This window comes from Hypanus sabinus, chromosome 1 (assembly GCF_030144855.1).
Source record: "Hypanus sabinus isolate sHypSab1 chromosome 1, sHypSab1.hap1, whole genome shotgun sequence".
NCBI classification, from domain to species: domain Eukaryota; kingdom Metazoa; phylum Chordata; class Chondrichthyes; order Myliobatiformes; family Dasyatidae; genus Hypanus; species Hypanus sabinus.
In genome coordinates, this window is record NC_082706.1 from 49169511 (window position 1) to 49189177 (window position 19667).

Below are 19667 nucleotides of genomic sequence, written 5' to 3' on the forward strand. Positions count from 1 at the left end.
GCCATGCTGACTTTTTCTAATATGTCCCTGTCTATCCAAATACTTGTAGGTCCTATCTGCTAGTATTCCTTCCAATAATTTACCTACTACCAATGTCAAACTTACTGGCCTATAATTTCCCGGCTTACTTTTTGACCCTTTTTTAAACAACAGAACTACATGAGCTATCTCCAATCCTCCGGCACCTGACCCATGTATATCGGCTTTTTAAATATTTCTGCCAGGGCCCCTGCAATTTCAACACTAGTCTCCTTCAAGGTCCAAGGGAATACCCTGTCAGGTCCTGGGGATTTATCTACTCTGCTTTGCCTCAACACAGCAAGCACCTCCTCCTCTTTAATCTGTGTAAGTTCCATGACCTCCCTACTTGTTTGCCTTGTTTCCATAGACTCCATTCCAGTTTCCTTAGTAAATACAGATGCAAAAAATACCCATTTAATATCTCTCCCATTTCATTTGGTTCCATACATAGCCGACCACTCTGATCTTCAATAGGACCAATTTTATCCCTTACTGTCCTTTTGCTCTTTACATACCTGTAGAAGCTCTCAGGATTATCCTTCACCCTGACTGTCAAAGCAACCTCATGTCTTCTTTTAGCTTTCCTGATTTCTTTCTTAAGTATTTTCTTACTCTTTTTATACTCCTCATGCACTTATTTCCTCCATGTTGCCTATACATGTTATGCATCTCTCCCTTCTTCTTCATCAGAGTTCAAATAGCCCTACCGAACCAAGGTTCCTTATTCTTATTCACTCTGCCTTTAACCCTGACAGGAACGTACAAACTCTGCTCTCTCAAAATTTCTCCTTTGAAGGCCTCCCACTTACCAATCACATCCTTAATACAACCCTATTAATGTGGTCATACCTTTCCTGTTTCTCAGCTCCACCCATATGGCCTCAGTAGACAAGCCCTCTAATCTCCTGCCGAAGCACTGCTGTCATATATTCCCTGACGAGCAAAGCAACCCCACCCCCACCGTTCATCCCTCTGCCTCTATCACATCTGAAACATTGAGCTGCCAGTCCTTCCCTTCCTGTAGCCAAGTTTCAGTAATGGCTATGATGTCAAAATTCCATTTGTTACTTCAGGCCCTCATCTTGTCCGCCTTTCCCACAATGCTCCTCGCATTGAACTATGCGCACCTCAGATTATTACCAACATGCACAACCATACTATTTGTGACTTTGCATGAACTACTAACATCATTTATTTTTACCTCCATTCCACTATCTGCTCTGGCACTCTGGTTCCCATCCTCCTGAAAATCTAGTTTAAACCCTCCCCAATAGCACTAGCAAACCTCGCTGCAATTATATTGGTCCCCTTGTAGTTCAGGTGTAACCTGTCTCTCTTGAACAGGTCCCACCTGCCCCTGAAAAGGTCCCAATGATCTACAAATTTGAAACCCTGTCCCTTACACCAGTTTCTCAGCCACGTGTACATCTGCCAGAGCATCCTACTCTTACCCTCACTGGCACGTGGCAAGAGCAGCAATCCGGAGATTACTACCATCAAGGTACTGTTTTTCAACTTCCTGCCAAGCTCTCTGTACTCTCTCTTCAGGACCTCCTGACTCTTTCTACCTATGTTATTGATACTGCTGTGTACCACAATGTCTGGCTGATCACCCTCCCACTTCAGAATGATGTGCACACGATCAGAGACATCCCTGACCCTGGCAACCAGGAGGCAACAAACCATCAGGGAGTCTCTGTAATGACCACAGAATCTCCTGTCTGAACCCCTGACTATGGAGTCCCTTATCACTACCGCTCTCCTCTTCTTCCTTCATCCCTTCTGCACTGCAGAGCCAGACTCAGTGCCAGTGATCCAGCTGCCGCAGCTTATCCCAGGTAAGCCATCTCCCCCAACAGTATCCAAATCGGTATGCTTGTTTGGAGGGAAATGTCCACAGGGGAGCCCTGCACTACCTGCCCTTTTCCCTTCCCTCACCTGACGGTAACCCAATTACCTTTGCCCTGTTCCGTAGGTGTAACTACCTCCTGGAAGCTACTATCTATAAACTGCTCAGTATCCCGAATGATACGGAGGTCATCCAGCTCCTTCTCCAGTTCCCTAATGCTGTCAGTTAGGAGCTGCAGCTGAATGCACCTCTTGTAGGTATCAGTGTCAGGGAGACCAGAGGTCTCCCTGACTTCCTACATCCTGCAAGAGGAGCATTCCAGCATCCTGCATGGCATATTCTCTAGTCTGAAAAAAAAGAAGAAAAACTGAAACTTACCAGAACCTACCATCGCCTCTGCCTCTCTCTCGCCGAAGCCTGATTGAGCCAAAGCCGTCCTACTCCAACTCAGTCCACTGCAATGTGGGCCTCTGTATATGGCGGTCTTCCTTTTAAACCTTGGCGCACTACGTCATGCACCTGCACAGTCTAGCCTCTTTTCCCCAATCAGTTACAGAAAACCAACCTTCACTCTTAGCCTCTTGCTTCAAATGAAAAGACCGTTGAAAGTTTTTCTCCTCCTTTTAAACCTTGGCACGCAATGTGTGCCTGTCTGACAGGCCATTAAATATCCATAATGTTTTAGCCTGGCAAGTCATTTCAAGCACCCCCAACCTCTGTGTAAAAGACTTACAACTGATGTCTCCCGTAAGCTTCCTTCCCTTAACTTTCTACATATGCCCTCTGGTGTTTGTTATTCGTGCTTTGGGAAACAGGTACTGGCTATCCACCCTATGTATGCCTCTGATAATCTTGTAGAACTCCATCACGTCCCCTCTCATTCTTCTACGCTCCAAAGAGAAAAGTCCCAGCTGTCCTAACCTTGCCTGATAAGACTTGTTTTCTAATCCAGGCCACATCCTGGTATATTTCCTCTGTACGCTCTCCATAGTTTCCACATCCTTCCTATAATGAGGTGACCAGAACTGAACAAAGTACTCTAAGTGTGGTCTCATCAGAAATTAGTAGAGTTGCAACATGGCCTGTCTACTCTTGAACTCATTCCCCATATTAAAGAGGCCTTCTTAACTATACTATCAACCTGTGCAGCGTCCTTGAGGAATGTATCGATTTGAACCCCAAGGTCCCTTTGTTTATCCACACTCTTAAGTAACTGACCATTAATCCTGTACTCAGTCTTCTGGTTTGTTCTTCCAAAATACATCACCACACACTTGTCCGGATTGAACTCCATCTGCCACTTCTCTGCCCAACTCTGCATCCTGTCTATATCCTCTTGTAACCTTCTACAACCTACTTCTCCATCCACAACTCCTCCAATCTTCATGTCATCTACAAACTTATCCATCCTTCCACCTCTTCATCCGGGTAATTTATAAAAATCACAAAGAGCTGGGATTCCAGGACAGGTCCTTGCGGCACTCCACTAATACCCACCCTCCAGGAAGAAAACTTTTCTTCCACTACTACCCTCTGCTTTCTTCCTGCAAGCCAATTTTGTATCCAAACAACCAAGGTTCCACTGATCCCATGCCTCATCACTTTCTGGATGAGTCTCTAGTGGGGGATGTTGTCAAATGCCTTGCTAAAATCCACATAGACCACATCTAGTGCCCTACCCTCATCAATTTCTTTTGTTACCTCATCAAAAAACTCAATTAGGTTCATGAGGCACAACCTCCCCTTCACAAAACCATGTTGACTATCCTTGAGTAGACTGTACTTCTCCAAATGCTCATATATCCTATCCTTAAGAATCCTTTCCAATAGTTTGCATACCACTGACGTAAGACTCACCGGTCTATAATTCCCAGGATTTCCCCTTATTACCTTTTTTAAACAAGGGAACTACATTTGCCATTGTCCAATCCTTCGGTACCTCCCCTGCAGTCAAAGAGGATTCAAAGATCATATCTACTGATCCAGCTATCTCTTCTCTCACTTCTCACAGAAACCTGTGGTGTATCATGTCTGGCCCTAGGGACATATCAATCTTGATGTTTTTAAGAAGATCCAACACTTCTCCTTCCTTAATCTCCACATTGTCCAGCACACAGGCCTGTTCTATTTCGACCTCACCCTGATCAAGATCATTTTCTCCTGAGCATTACTGAAGCAAAGTATTCACTTAGGACCTCCCCAACCTCATCCACGTCCAGGCACATGTTGCCTTCTTTATCCTTTAGCGGCCCCACCCTCATTCTTGTCATCCTTCTCTTCTTCACATATGCATAGAACGCCTTGGTGTTCTCCTTAATCTTACACTTCAAGGCCTTCTCATGCCCACTTCAAGCTCTCCTAAGTCCTTGCTTACGCTCCTTCCTGGCTACCCTATAATTTTCATGAGCCCTTCCTGCTTCCTGCTTCTTACATCTAACATATGGTTCCTTCTTCTTCTTGATGAGTTGTCTTACGTGTTTCATCAGCCACTGTTCCCTTTTCCTACATTTTTTCCTTGTCTCAGTGGGACAAACCTATCCTGAACCCAGCACAAGTGGTCCTTAAACTTCCTCCACATTACTTCTGCGCTTTCACCCTTAAACATCTGTTTCCAATTTACTCTCGCTCATTCCTGCCTCATCCTTTCATAGTTAGCCCTTCCCCAGTTAAGCACTTTCCCATTTTGTCATGTTTTTATCCTTTACCATAGCTATGCTGAAACTAAGGGATTTGTGGTCACTCTCACCAAAATGCTCCCCCACTAAGTGGTCTGTCACCTGACCAGGTTCATTACCCAGAACTAGATCCAATAGGGCCTCTCCTCTCATCGGCTGGTCCACATACTGTGTCAGGAATCCTTCTTGAACACAACTGACAAATTCAGCTCCTTCTCTCCCCCTTGCAGTCAGGAGGTATCAGTCAATATGAGGGAAGTTCAAGTCACCCATAACTACAACCCTGTATTTCCTGCACCATTCTAAATCTGCCTGCTTATCTGCTCCTTGGTGTCCCGAGGGTTATTTAGGGGCCTATAGACTACTTCCAGCACAATGATTGATCCCTTCCTATTTCTGAATTCCACCCACTCCGACTCAGTTGACACACCGTCTGTAGCGTCCTCCCTCTCTACAGCCATGATACTATCCCTGACCAGTAATGCTACACCCCCTCCCTTTTCTACCTCCCATCCTATTCCATTTAAAACACCTAAACCCAAGTACCTGCATCAGCCAATCCAGCTTTTCCTCCAGCCAAGTTTCAGTAACGGCCACAACATCATAGTTCTACGTATTGATCCATACTCTAAGTTCATCCTCTTTATTCCTAATACTCCTAGCATTGAAATAAACACATTTCAACCCCTCTAACTTGCTATATTTATGTTTTCTCTCCTGCCTATCCTTCCTCACCAACGCAGAACACATAGCATTATGCCCTTGTCCTTCTACCCTAATCCCTGCACTCACATTCCGATTCCCACCCATCTGCCAAACTAGTTTAAACCCTCCCCAGAAGCTCTAGCAGACCCGTCCTCCAGGATATTGGTGTCTTTCCAGTTCAGATAATGAGAGACATTTATCGTGTGGAAAGTCAGAAGCTTCTTCTCAGGGCTGAAATGCCTGGCATGAGAAGGCATAGTTTTAAGGTGCTTCAAAGGAGGTACAAAGAAGATGTCAGGGGTAAGCTTTTTACACAGAGAGTGGTGAGTGTATACAATGGGCTGCCGGTGGTGGGAGTGCAAGCGGAAATGATAGGGTCTTTTAAGAGGCTCCTGGAAAGGTACATGGAGCTTAAAAAAATAGAGGGTTATGGATAAGCCTAGGTAGTTCTAAGGTAAGGACATGTTCGGCATAGTGTTGTGGGCTGAAGGGCCTGTATTGTTCTGTAGGCTTTCTGTGTTTCTCTGTTTTCTATGAATTGAATTTATTACTTATGTCCTCCATATACATGACTAAATATCTTTACGTTACATCTCCGTTTAAATGTCCAATGTGCAACTTACAGTAATTTATAATAAATAGTAATTATAACAGAATAGTCAATATAACATAGAAATACAGTTGTATCATCATGAATTAATCAGTCTAATGTCCTGGTGGAAGAAGCTGTCCCAGAGCCTATTGGTCCTGGCTTTTATGCTATGGTACCATTTCCCGGATGGTAGCAACTGTAACAGTTCGTGGTTAGGGTGACTCGGTTCCTCAATGATCCTTTGGGCCCATTTTACACTTCTGTCTTTGAAAGTGTCCTGATTAATGGGAAGCTCAGATCTATACATGCACTGGGCTGTCCACACCACTCTCTGCAGAGTCCAGCGATTGAGGGAAGTCCAGTTTCCCATACCAGGCAATGATACAGCCAGTCAGGATGCTCTCAATTATGCTCCTATAGAAAGTTCTTAGAATTTGGGAGCCCATATCAAACTCCGTCAACCGTCTGAGGTGAAAGAGGCACTGTTGTGCTTTTTTCACCACCAGCTGGTATATACAGACCACATGAAATGTTCCGTGATATTTATGCCGAGGAACTTAAAGCTGTTCACCCTCTTAACCCCAGATACATTAATGTTAATAAGGGCTAACCTGTCTCCATTCCTTCTGTAGTCCACAACCAGCTCTTTGGTTTTTGTGCCTTTGAGGGACAGTTCATTTTCTTAACACCAGTGTGTTAGGGTGGTGACTTCTTATCAGTATTATTATTTGAGAATAGGCCAATCAGTGCAGTGTAGTCATCAAATTTAATTAGCAGATTGGAGCTGTGGGTGGCGGCACTGAAATGGGTATACAGAGAGTAAAAGAGCCCTGAGCATTAGGGCACAGCCCTGAGGGACAGCTGTGTTGAGGTTCAGCGGAGCAGAGGTGAAGGAGCCCACTCTTACCACCTGCCAGCAATCTGACAGGAAGTCTAGGATCCAGCTACGCAAGGCAGGGTGCAGGTCGAAATCTCTGAGCTTCTTGTCGAGCATGGAGGGAATTATGCTGTTGAATGATGACTTGTAGTCCAAGAACAGCATTCTCACATAAATATCCCTCTTCTCCAGATGTGTAAGGACCATATGTAGAGCTGTGGCTATTGCATCATCTGTCAATCGGTTGTGCCGGTAGTCTTGGTTCTTAGTTCCTTGGTTTCTTCATTCTTTATAATAACATTAAATACACTCAGTGCTTGCTTGACATCTGTCTTTGACAGTATATAATCTGCAGTAAGGATCATGGCGGGGAACTTTTTTTGGTAAGTAGTATGGCCTGCACTTAATCACTAGACCCTCCAGGTCTGGACAACAAAAATGAAACAAGAATGCTACATCTGAGCACCATGATAGTTAATCATGAAATAGACGCCCACTACCTCTGTTCTTACCTGATGGTGCTGACCGGTCCATTTGGTGGACTGAGATAGAGTGTGAGAGGTGAGCATTGCCTCAGTGAAACAGAAAAGACAACAATTACTTGTTTCCCTCCAATACAGCAATCCTACCCTGGGCCCTATGACTCGCACTCTAGTATATTGGCCAGGAGGATGATATAGAGCACTGGTCATGTTACCCGTCGCTTCAGTCTGGCGATGTTAAGGCGACAGCAAAGTTTCTGGAGATAGAGGAGCCGAGGTGCGAGATCAGAGCGAATCTATCTGCAAGGTGGAGACGGCTTGGAGATGAAAGTGACCATTGCTTTCATAATGAGCCCGATTCCGCGGATTTCCACACTGTCCTCCTGTAGTACCATCATCTCGCCTGCTTTCTGCGCTATTGCTCTTTCAACTGCGCCATTGAAAGTACGGCCGTTACTGTATTTTCACCAACTTCATTTATCACAGTGCACAATTGTGATTCTCCTTTTGTCAGAATCAGAAACAAGTGCAATATCACCAGAATCTGTCGTGGAAAAGTACTGCAATAGTGTTCAATGTACATTCAAGAATCGCATGGTGGAGGGGAAGACGCCGTTCCTGAATCTTTGGGTTTGTGCTATCTGGGTCCTCTGCCTCCTTCCTGATTGTAGCAATGAAAAGAGGGCATGACCTCAGTGATGGGGGTCTCTAATGATGGACGACACTTTTTGAGGCATGGCTCATTGAAGAGGTCCAGGATATTATGTCCATCTACTGAAAGTCTTGGAACTGGAACTTCCTAATACAGGAATGCCTTTCTCATAGATTGGAAACACTCACCATTATCGTTTGACTTTATCAACCGGGTGGCTGTCTTCCTCCTTGCATTTACCATAGAACCATAGAACACTACAGCACAGCACAGGCCCTTCAGCCCTCCATGTTGTGCTGACCCATATAATCCTTTAAAAAAGTACTAAACCCACACTACCCCATAACCCTCCATTTTTCTTTCATCCATGAGCCTGTCCAAGAGGCTCTTATATACGCCTAATGTTTTAGCCTCTATCACCATCCCTGGCATGTCATTCCAGGCACTCACAACCCTGTATGTAAAACACTTACTCCTGATATCTCCCCTAAACTTTCCTCCCATAATTTTGTACGTATACATATATTTAGGGGACTACATTAAAGATCGTCTACATGGAAAGCTGGTGAAGAGAACCAGCATTCTCGGGTTCGGAAACTTTGATCAATAGAAATAAACTGATTACAAAGGATGATAATAACATCAGAAATATTGGAACTTTCACAATACTTTCACTTTCATTTCCAGAACCAAGGGGTGCAGAGAGAAAACAAATATTTATTTTGCACCAAAACGTGTCACGGTCTTAGCAGCTAAAAAATTAATAACTAAATAGTTATGTGCTTAACATGATTCAAAATATGGTTATTTTTTAGTCATACTGATCTTCCAGAAGTTATTGTGCAGCAACAGACGCGGTTTCCACGAATAGACGGAGTAAAATATAATTTACAGAAACAATGATATAACGTTGTTCGTTTTTGTTAATGTTGATAGTAGAGTTTAGGTGGGTAAATATGGGAACACGGTTACTTTGACATGATAACCATAGCATACTCTGAAGACAAAGACCATGTTGGTCTTGTAACAACGATTTTGGAAAATCAAGGCCCGAGATATTATTTAAACTGCACAGGGCTTGAACGAAATTACACATGAAATCCAGCGTACATTACATGAAGATTAGGACAGACATGTTGAGATCTTGCGCCGACAGATAGGCAAGAACGCTGAGACAGATTGGCAAGGTAGATGGTGAAAATTCTGATTTGCACATTCTTCTTAGCTTCAACAACCGGACGTGCGAAACGGTCGTTAATAACATCTGTCAAAATGCGAGCGTGGAACAGAACATGTGGCTCCTCCGTTCCGCGGTGCCCAGCGAGAAGTTCACCGCTAATCTGAACCTAGTCTCACATCCATCCTCTGATCCTTACAGCATTCAGCATTAACTCCAAGTCCAAACACTCTTCAGTCTCGGCTGGAAATGCTGAATGACAGCCCCTAGTAGTACCCCCTTCCTGGCCCCAACCACCGCCACATTCAAAGCTCTGTGAGATGGAGAATACAAAATGTTCACCACCCACTTTGAGTACAGACGGCATTTTAATTGTATCATCACTCACCTTTTTCCCCGGTTCTGGATATCTCCTCCCCCCACCAAGTCAAACGTACTCGGGATCTTAAATGAAACGGAAAAATCCTAAGCAACTGCAAGTAAATAGTAGAGATGCGAAGGTGCTCAAACACCAGAGGTGCAGATGCGTGGTATGATAATAGGGTAGAACAAATTGTGTATAGAATTGCGTGTGTGTGTGTGTGTGTGTGTGTGAGAGAGAGAGAGAGAGAGAGAGAGAGAGAGAGAGAGAGAGAGAGAGAGAGAGAGAGAGAGAGAGAGAGAAAGCAAGAAAGCAAATTTGATTCGCTGGAAACTTGTCAACTGGACGGGGAGCGTGCCAATGAGCTCTGCCGCTTTTGATGACTGATCAAGTTATCCTGCCCAAAGACCAGGAAATGCGGTCTGTCTCCCGAGCGCAACAGAAGATCGGCGCTGTGATCTCGATATGGCGATGCTGCCTTTCGCAGCGTTTGTTCTTTGTTTCTTCATACCTACTGGTGAGGGTCTCACGGACCGTTAGTGTTCGGAGAATCAGAGCGGTGGGTGGTTGTAGGAAAGAAGATTCGTTTACAAGTGACGATCTCATTGAGCTGAGTACAGATCTTAAGTATCTATACTTACTGAGCTAATTACATTTCTCCAGTCTATCCGACTTTATCGCTTTATCCTCTCCTTATGATTTTCTCTACCTCAGGTGAGTGTCAAACGTTTTCGATAATCGTAAACGACAGCCAAATCACTGTGACCGCCGGGGAAAATGCATTCTTTTCAGTGCGGCCGACCAGCGACATCAAGAGTGGAAGCTGGTCTTTCAATGGAAAAGACGTCGGCCAGTGGATCGGTTCAGCTGTATCTATTGATAATGCGTATACATCGCGGGCTGAGTTATTCACCTCCAACGGGTCGCTGCAGCTGAAGTCGGTGATCACGTCGGACAGTGGGAAGTACCGTGTGACCATGTTTCCAATCAGCGGTAAACAAACCTCGGCGACCATCGCTCTGAACGTCAGTGGTAAGTGAGACGTTGATCTTGTTCGTTCATTTATTGTAGGGCTTCTATTTTTTTATTCTTTATTCCTGTGATGATTTAATACAACTTTTATCTTTACTATTCAACTTACTCTGTTACACTGTAAGTCACTAACTTCTTGGAGGTTTATTTTTGTTGATTGGGAAGTGTTCGTCAATTAATAGGTATCTCTGCCCTACATTTACTAGGCAGCTTTCGGATAGGCGTCGGTCGGCTGGCTGGGCAAACTAAGATCAAGGGTGTTTGTGGGTATGGAACACGACGCTGTCTGACCTCGTCTCGGTCCATCTTTCACCTCTGGCATGATTACGCCTGTTTACTAAAAAAAAACAAGAATGCGCTTTGATACGATAATTATTTCCAAATTTTCCCTTACTTCCATTTAGTATTCCTTCATGTGTGAGTAGCAGGGCCTTAAGTTGGCCTGAGTTTGTGGTCGACCCTTCCCTTGCGATTCTCCTTAGGTCCAGCTGACCCGGCTGGTAGCACTTGGTCAGGGTCCCTTGCTCGGGGTTACGAGCAATGGCCAACGGCGGACCCAGCAGGAGACTGGTGGGTAATGCGGAACAGCTACGGCCTTGGAAGACAATGGTTGCTTTGCAACCTAATGATCTACCAAGAAGAGAGGTGGTGATCTCTTTAAACTCACCCAGCAGTAGATAAAGGCAAACCACTGCTGTAACCTGCCAAGTGCATGATTTCTCAAACAGAGCGGCGTGGAGGAAATCGTCCGCCAATTGGAAATTCCAGATGGGACCTAACGAAAAATTCTTTCATGTAAACCCCGATATGATATAAAATGCCGGACGTTACGGCATTCCTAGTCACAAACCGACTTCTTTCATTCGACATTTGAATCAGACTAATTCTTTAGTCACTGTGTGTGTGTGTGTGTGTGTGATATTGAGCTGATAACGCTTTGTGTGTTTTTGTGGGCAGTTTAACCCCCGTACTTCTCAAAAGTATCCTCTGCCTTCCAGGAACACACTGCCAACATTATCAATGCTGGAAACTCAATGCACAATATATCTCCAGAAACCTGAACAAAACTTTGATAATCGACGTATTTGGTAGATGTTCGGAATCAGAAGGCAATCCTGCAATGAAATTAATAGGAACATAGAGGTTGTGAAGAATGCGTTCATAGAGGAAGAGAAGAATATATTTTGGTATCTGTCGGAAATGACAATCTGATCAAACGTGACGTGTAATGGATCACATGTTTAACAAAAATAATTCTGTTGTTGGGATGGAGAGAGTTCAGATGAAGCATGACCATTGGCCTTCAGTGGAGTAGAGTTTCCAGAAAACCTACTGAGCCACACCAATGATCCTGATAAAAAAAAAACTCATGATGCAGCTATTGACGTATATTTTGAGGTGCAATGCATTCATATTCTGCACAGCCATCTCCATTGGACACACAGGAAATTACCACATTTTGTCTAGTGATTAAAAGGCAAAATAATCCAGATGGCATAAATCTGAAATTAAAAAGTCAAACTTTCCAAAACATCGCAAACCAGGCAGAAACTGTGGAGAGAGAAATTTAACAGAATAAGGGTTCAGATGGGTAACATTTCCTCGGATGCTGTTTTGAGAGATTAATAATGTTCTCAGCAGCCCATGAGTTCCTGTCCTGCCTTAGATCTGTAGTCCCAGATCCTCCCAACGGGGTAAATGCATGCCCGGTCACAACTTGACCGGAGCCCTTCATCGTCACCAGATGAGAGAGATTTGGTCTAAAGTCTCCTAACTGTCCATAGAAGCTATTATTTATCACAAAGAAGCGATGCCTGCTGTCTCTGGAAAGGGTCAGGAGTTCCAGCTTAATATGTTTATTCAGACTTTTTAACTTCAGTGACATTACCTGGTATAGTGCAGAGGAGATACAAGCAGAAGGAAATTGTTTTTGATTCTAAAGTTGTTCTAAATCACAAAGAATCATTATTTATTTATTTATATTGCTTTGTACTAACAGAATGAAATGGAAATTTCATTTGTTCCTGATTACACGGCAAGGTTGTTGTTGATTATTGAGGATCAATCTGTAATGTTGTTGAAACACAATGCACTACATATCTCTGGAAGCCTGAATGATTCCTTGATTATCAACATGTACCTCCCTTTATGTTACATCTTTCCAGTGTATGATCAGAATTGATTGCAGACAACACTAGTTTTGACAGACCTAGAGACAGTTTCCGGTTAGTTAAAGTAAATACTTACAGTCTTTGAACCGCCCCTCCCCCAGGGTCTCAATTTTTACTACTTCATGTGTGAAAACGGCGATACCAACACTGGTTATCAATATACACTCATGTTCAAAAGCTGTACCCATATTGCATTGTTGCTTTGAAGCTACAATTTGGTGATTGAGTGAGGAACTTTCCATTGTTCAACATTAGGAGTTATGCTTGTTGTAACCGAGTCAAACATTTATGTGGTTTTGTCTTTCCATCAGCAGAGAAATTTACTATAAATTCATAAAGTCATACAGCACGGAAGCAGGACAGAAACCACATCCATCCCATTTAGGACATAATAAACTTTAATATTTGGCAGATTTCAATGAGATTTCCCCTCAATTTTCAAAACTCCTTTGACGACAGGTCCAGAGGCATCAAACATTCCTCACCCTCTTCACAATTAATTCATGTGAAGAACTTCCCTCTGTTTTTTTTTCCAGTTGCACTGCCCAACAATTCCTCTGAGCAGGAAATTATCATATAGGCTAGAAAATGTGCAGGACTTTACATTACCATTACACAATGAAAAAAGAAAAATCAAGCACATTTCAGCTACTACCCAGATGTGCACGTGAACGGCTCCATGGAAACAGTACTTCTGAACCTCCACTAGACCCTCTCAAACACTGGCACACAATTTCGCAGAAGAGGGGCCCAAAACTGCTCACAGAACTCCAACTGCTGTCTGACCAATACCATACAAAGGAATTGGGGAGCCTCTGTATTACATTATAAAGCCATAAGATATAGGAACAGAATTAAGCTATTTGGCTTATTGAGCCAACTCCACTATTTCATCATGGTTGACCTAATTTTCCTCTCTGGCCTATTCTCCTGACTTCTCCCCATATCCCTTCATGACCTGTTCAATCAAGAATCTATTAACCTGTGCCTTAAATATACATAAAGATTTGGCATCCACAGCTGCCTGTGGCAAAGAATTCCACAGATTTGCCACTCTCTGGCTAAATAAAGTCTCCCTTAATCTCTGTTCTAAAGGAAGCCTCTTTATTCCAAGGCTGTATCCCCTGATCTTAGGCTTTCCAACTATAGAGAATATCCTTCTCCACACCCAGTCTATCTACACCTATCACCATTTGGCATGTTTCAATTAGGTCACCCCTCACTCTTCTGAATTCCAGTGAGTATATCCCCAGAGTCATCACAAGCTTTTCATATAACAAGCCATTCAATCCTGGAATCATTTTTGTGAACCTTCTTTAAGCCCTCTCCAGTGTCAGCACATCCTTTCTACGATAAGGCATCAAAAATGCTCATAATACTCCATGTGAGTCCTATCCAATGCTATATAAAGTCTTAATACTACATCTTTGCTTTTAAATAATTGTTCTCTTGCAATGAATGCTAACATTGCATTTAGTTTCCTCTCAACAGACTCGTTACAAATTAACTTTTCAGGAATCTTGCATAATGACACCCAGGTCCTTTTACACTTCCATTTTTTTTTTATTTTCTCTCCATTTAGAAAATAGCCTGCCCTTTCATTTCTTCTACTAAAGTGTATAATCATACACTTCCCGACATTGTATGCCATCTGCCATTCCTTTTCCAATTCTCTTAATCTAAGTCCGTCTGTAGCCTCTCTATGCCCTCCAAATAACCTACCACTCCAACTTTCTTCATATTGCCTGCAAAATTCACATCAAAACTGATATTTCCATCATCTAAATCTTTGGCATATAATGTAAAATGTCTCTCTCCCAACACAGACCCCTCAGGAATACCAGTAGTCACTGGCAGCCAGCCAGAAAGGACTCCCTTCATTCTCACTCCTTGCCTCCTACTAATCATTAACAGCTTTATCCATCTTTGAATCATTCCTCTAATACCATGGGCTCGTTGTTTATTAAGCAGCCTCATGTGTGGCCTTCTGCAAATCCAAGTGCACAACATCAGTGAATTCTCCTTTGTCTATTCTACTTGTTACTTCTTCGAAGAATTCGAACACATTTGTCAAACAAGATTTAACCTTGAAGAAACTATGCCGATGATGGCCTATTTTATCATATACCTGAGACCTTATTCTTAAAAACTGAATCTATCATCTTCCCAACCACTGAGGCCAAATTAACTGTCCAATAATTTCCTTTCTTCAGCCTTTGTCCGTTCTGGAGAAATGGAGAATCATTTACAAATTTCCCGTCCTCCAGAACTATTCCAGAATCTAGTGATTCTTGAAAGCTCATTACTAATGCAATCACAGTCTCTTTAGCCACCACTTTCAGAACTCTGGGGTGAATGGTATCTATTCCAGATGACTTACCCACCTTCAGACATATTGGTTTCCCAAGAACTGTCTCCCTTGTTATGACAACTTCCCACTCTGCATGGTTTGTGACACCTGGAACTTCCACTATACTGTTGGTGTCTTCAACAGCGAGGACTGAATCAAAATACTATTCAGTTTGTCTTTTTCTAATTGTACCCCATTACTAATTCTCCATAATCCTTTTCCAGCAGTCTGATGTCCACTCCTGCCTCTCTTTTACACTTTACGTACCTGAAGAAATATTTGGTATCTTCTTTGATATTATTGGCTAGATTACTTTTGTATTTCATTGTTACCTTCTTAATGTCTTTTAGTTGTCTTCTCTTGGTTTTAAAAACTTCCCCAATCCTCTAACTTCAGAATATGTTTTGCTCTATTATATGCCATCTCTTCAGCTTTTATGTTGGCTTTGACTTCTCTTCTTAGCCACAGTTGTGCCATATTCCCTTTAGACTACTTCTTTCTCTTAGGGATGTGTATGTCTTGAGCTACTGAATTCCTGCAATAATAATTTCCAGCCATTGTTGCTCTGCCATCATCACAGCCAGTGTTCCTTTCCAATCAATTCTAGCTAACTCCTCTCTCGTGCCTCTGTAATTCTGTTTACTCCACTGTAATACTGATACATCTACCTTTAGCTTGTCCTTCTCTAATTTTTGGTGAATTTGATCTACTTACAATCATTTCTCCTTAAAGGTTTTTTTTTTACCTGAAGGTCTTTAATCATTTCAGGTTCAAAACCACATTCAGTCCAGAATAGCTAACACTAAAGTTGGCTCTCAAATGAACTGCTCAAAAAATCCATCTCGTAAGCATTAGAAATTTCAGTCCCTGGAATCCAGCACCAATCTGATTCTCCCCATATGCCTGCATACTCAAATCCCCCATGACTATTGTAACATTGCTCATTTGTCATGCATTTTCTGTCTCCAATTCGAATTTATCATCCTTACTATTGTTTGTGGGGCCAGATATGACTCACATGAGTGTCTGTTTACCCTTGGAAACCCTGAGCTATATGCACAATGATTCAATACCTTCCAACCACTGCGAGTACCCATATGGCCATCCTCCTCAACAATAATTACTCCATTTTGAGTACTGTTGGTGTGTGGGGGGGGGGGGGTGGGGAGCTACTGGGGAAGTAACCTTGGTCGTGCCTCTGGCCCTATGGTTCAGAAGGTTATGGAACTGATGAGGATGGCAGCTGTAAGGCAGGCAGAGAGGCAATAGGAAATTTTGTGGGCATGAAAAGGAATCATGGGTGGTCGTTTGCCTCCTAGGTGCCAGTGTCTGAGATGCTTCTGGATGCATCCACAATATCCTGAAAAGGAACGGTGAGCAGCCAGAACTTGTTGCACCAATGACATGTGAAGAAAAAGGGAAGAGGCTCTGAAAAAAAATACAGACTATTAGGAAAGAAGCTGAGAAGCAGGACGTCAAAAGTAGTATCTTGGGATTTCTACCTGTGCCATGCAACAGTAAGGATATTTGCAGACTAGCCAATAAGATAAAACAGTATACCAAAATTGTTTTCAGTTATATAAAGAGTAAAGGGGAAGTCAGAGTTAATATTGGACCACTGGAAAATAATGCTGGTGTGGTATTAATGAGGGACAAAGAAATGGCAGATGAACTTAATGGGTACCTTGCATCTGTTTTCACTGTAGAAAATAATAGCAGTAAACCAGATGTCCATGGGTGTCGGGGAGTGACATTGCCATTACAAAGGAGAAAGTCTGAGACAAACTCTAAAGTCTTAAGGTGAATAAGTCACCTGGACAGAATGGACTACATCCCCGAGTCCTGTGAGCTGTTATTGAAGAGATAACGGATGCATTGGTCATCATCTTTCAAGAATCATTTGATTTTGGCATTCTCCCGGAGTACTGAAAGTTTACAAATCTCACTCCACTCCTTAAGAAGGGAAGAAGTCAAAAGAAAGGCAATTATATGTCAGATAGCCTAAGCTTAGTAGGTGGGAAAGTGTTGGAGTCTATTATCAGGATTGACGTTTCGAGGTATTTGAAGACTAATGATAAAATAAGTCGAAGTCAGCATGGTTTCTTTAAAAGGAATTCTTGTCTGACCAAACTGTTAGAGTTCTTCAAGAAAGTAACAAGCAACGTGGACAAAAGAGGCACTGGATGTCATTCACTTGGACTTTCAGAAGGCGTTTCATAAGATGCCACAGATGAGGCTGCTTAACATGATAAAGTCAAATGGCATTACAGCAAAGATGCTGGTATGGATAGTGGATTGGCTGACAGGCAGGAGGCATTGAGTGTGAATAACAGGTGCCTTTTCTGGTTTGCTGCCAGTAACCAGTGTTGTTCCTCAGGGGTCAGTATTGGGACCACTACTTTTCACATTCTGAATCATTTAGATAATGAGATTCATGGCTTTGTGGCAAAGTTGGTGAATGATACGAAGATAGGTGGCAGGGTAGGTAGTGCTGAGGCAGTAATGTGATTGCAGTGGGACAGACAAGTTGGAAGAATGGGCAAAAACGTGGCAGATGGAATGCAATGTTGGGAAATATACGACAATACATTTTGTTAAAATGAAGAATCGTGCAGACTATTATCTAAATGGGGAAAAGGTTCAAACCTCAATGGTGCAGAGATGTATGAGTCCTCGTGTAAGACTCCAAGAAGGTTAATTCACAGGTTCATTCTGTGGTAAAGTAGGTAAATGCAATGTTGGCATTTATTTCAAGGAGGATGAAATATAAAAGGTGATATTGCTAAGCCTTTATAAGACACTGGTCAGGCCGCACTTGGAATATTGTCACTCCATGAATTGTGATTGGAGGCAGCCCAGAGGAGGTTCACAAGGAGGATGATTCCAGGAATGCAGGAGTTAAAATATGAGGAGCATTTAGGACTCTCAGGCTGTATTCACCGGAATTTAGAACAATGCTGGGGAAATCTCATTGAAGCTTACTGACTGCTGAAAGGACAAGATTGGGTGAATGTGAAGAGGAAGTTTCCTATGGTGGGGGTATCCAGAACTGGAGAGTACATATAATAATTGAGGGACAACTCTCTGGAACAGAGGTGGGGAGGAATGTTTTAGCCAGAAGGTAGTAAATCTGTGGAGTGCTCTACCACAGATTGCATAGTGACCAAATACGTGTGTATATTTAAAGCAGAAGTTGATCTTTTCCTGATCAGTCAGGGTATCAAAGGTTATGGTAAAAACGCAGGTGTATGGGTTTCCATCCTGCATCACCCATGATGGAATGGCAGGGCAGACTTGATGGGCTGAATGGCCTAATTCTGCTCCTATGTCTTATGGTCTTATAGACCCTAGGTCACCTCTGTCAAATGATTTGACATCATTTTTTAACCAACAGAACAATGCCACAACCTTTGCCTTCCTGCCTATCATTTCGCTACAGTGTGTATCATTGGAAGTTAGGCTCCCAGCTATAAATTTTCAACCATGATTCAGTGATGCCTACAACAGCATAAGTGCCACTCTTCAACACTAGGTTCAGTACCCTGTACCTTCACATCCTGAACACAAGCAAATGGGACATCTGCCTGTCCTAGGCTTTCAATACCAGTCCCTTTTCAAATTCTAAGTTCCCCTGATCCTCCCAGTTACTCTCTGGGCAACTCCCCTTCAGAGTAAACTCAACCTTGTGGGTTAAAACAACCTCATCTGCTAACCCAGCAGACTCCCTCAAGGTAGCGGCATCCTTTTCATCTAGGACTGCTCTTATATTATCGGGAACACACTGAACTTCTTCAACTGAAAACAGCTCTGTCATGCCAGACAGATCGTTCGTGTCCAACCCTGGACCTTCTAACTGCCCCATCTGTTTCACATCTTTACTATGTACCTCCATAACCTCCTTCCTCCCTCATAAGTGTCCATCTAGGCCTAGGGGTATCTTGTGAACCAGGTTCAAAATCTCGTTCCTTGACAACACTAAATCTGCTTCGTCTCCCTTACTCTCCTTAGCTCCACTATTCTCCGTTTTACCACCCTCTAACCCCACTTGGTACAGGTTTGGTAAAAACGTCTCTGCTAAATCAACACTGGACTCAGTTAAACTGGCTCCTGTCTCAGCCGCCTTTCTAGACATGCTGCGAGTAATTGCGCATGCGGGATAAATCTTTGACTCTATGGGCGTGTCCTCAGCACTTACAGGCTTACTTGTTAATTTCACTGCTGAATACACGTCACCTCCTGCCAGATCGTTACCAAGTAGGACGTCCACGCCGTCCATCGGTAATTTCGACCTCACCCCTATTTCGACTGGTCCGGATACGAGGTCACATTTCAGAAACATCCTGTGCAAAAGTACCGCCTCGGTCCCTTTTCCGATACCTCTTAACACAACCTCCCCAGTCTCAGTCTCAGGACCGAAGTCTAACATCTTCCTTAGAATCAATGACCGATCAGCCCCAGTATCTCTCCAGATCCGCACTGGAACTGGGGTTTCTCCTTCCTTCACAGACAACGTCCCTTCCCAGATAAACTTCTCACGCCCCTCTTGTGCTCTATCTAACTTTGCCTTCCCCATCGATCTGTTGACCGACTCAATGCAACCAGTCAGGACTGCCGTTTTAGCTTTTCCTGTCACCTTCTTCGGAGCAAAGCATTTAGATGCTATGTGACCAGCTTTCCCACAATCATAACACGTAAAGTTGGGAACCTTCCTGCCAGCCTGTTT

The 19667-nt window shown here is 43.1% G+C and overlaps 1 protein-coding gene across 1 annotated transcript in view; it reads left to right on the forward strand.

Annotated features, from left to right (window-relative positions):
• Positions 1-9856: 9856 nt before the first annotated feature.
• LOC132399850 (carcinoembryonic antigen-related cell adhesion molecule 5-like) overlaps positions 9857-19667 on the forward strand; it is a 96368-nt gene continuing 86557 nt past the window's right edge. Inside the window, exons 1-3 of the mRNA XM_059980725.1 lie at positions 9857-9908; positions 10106-10423; positions 10906-10993. Coding sequence (XP_059836708.1) covers positions 9857-9908; positions 10106-10423; positions 10906-10993 — 458 coding nt within the window. The remainder of the gene's footprint in view (positions 9909-10105; positions 10424-10905; positions 10994-19667) is intronic.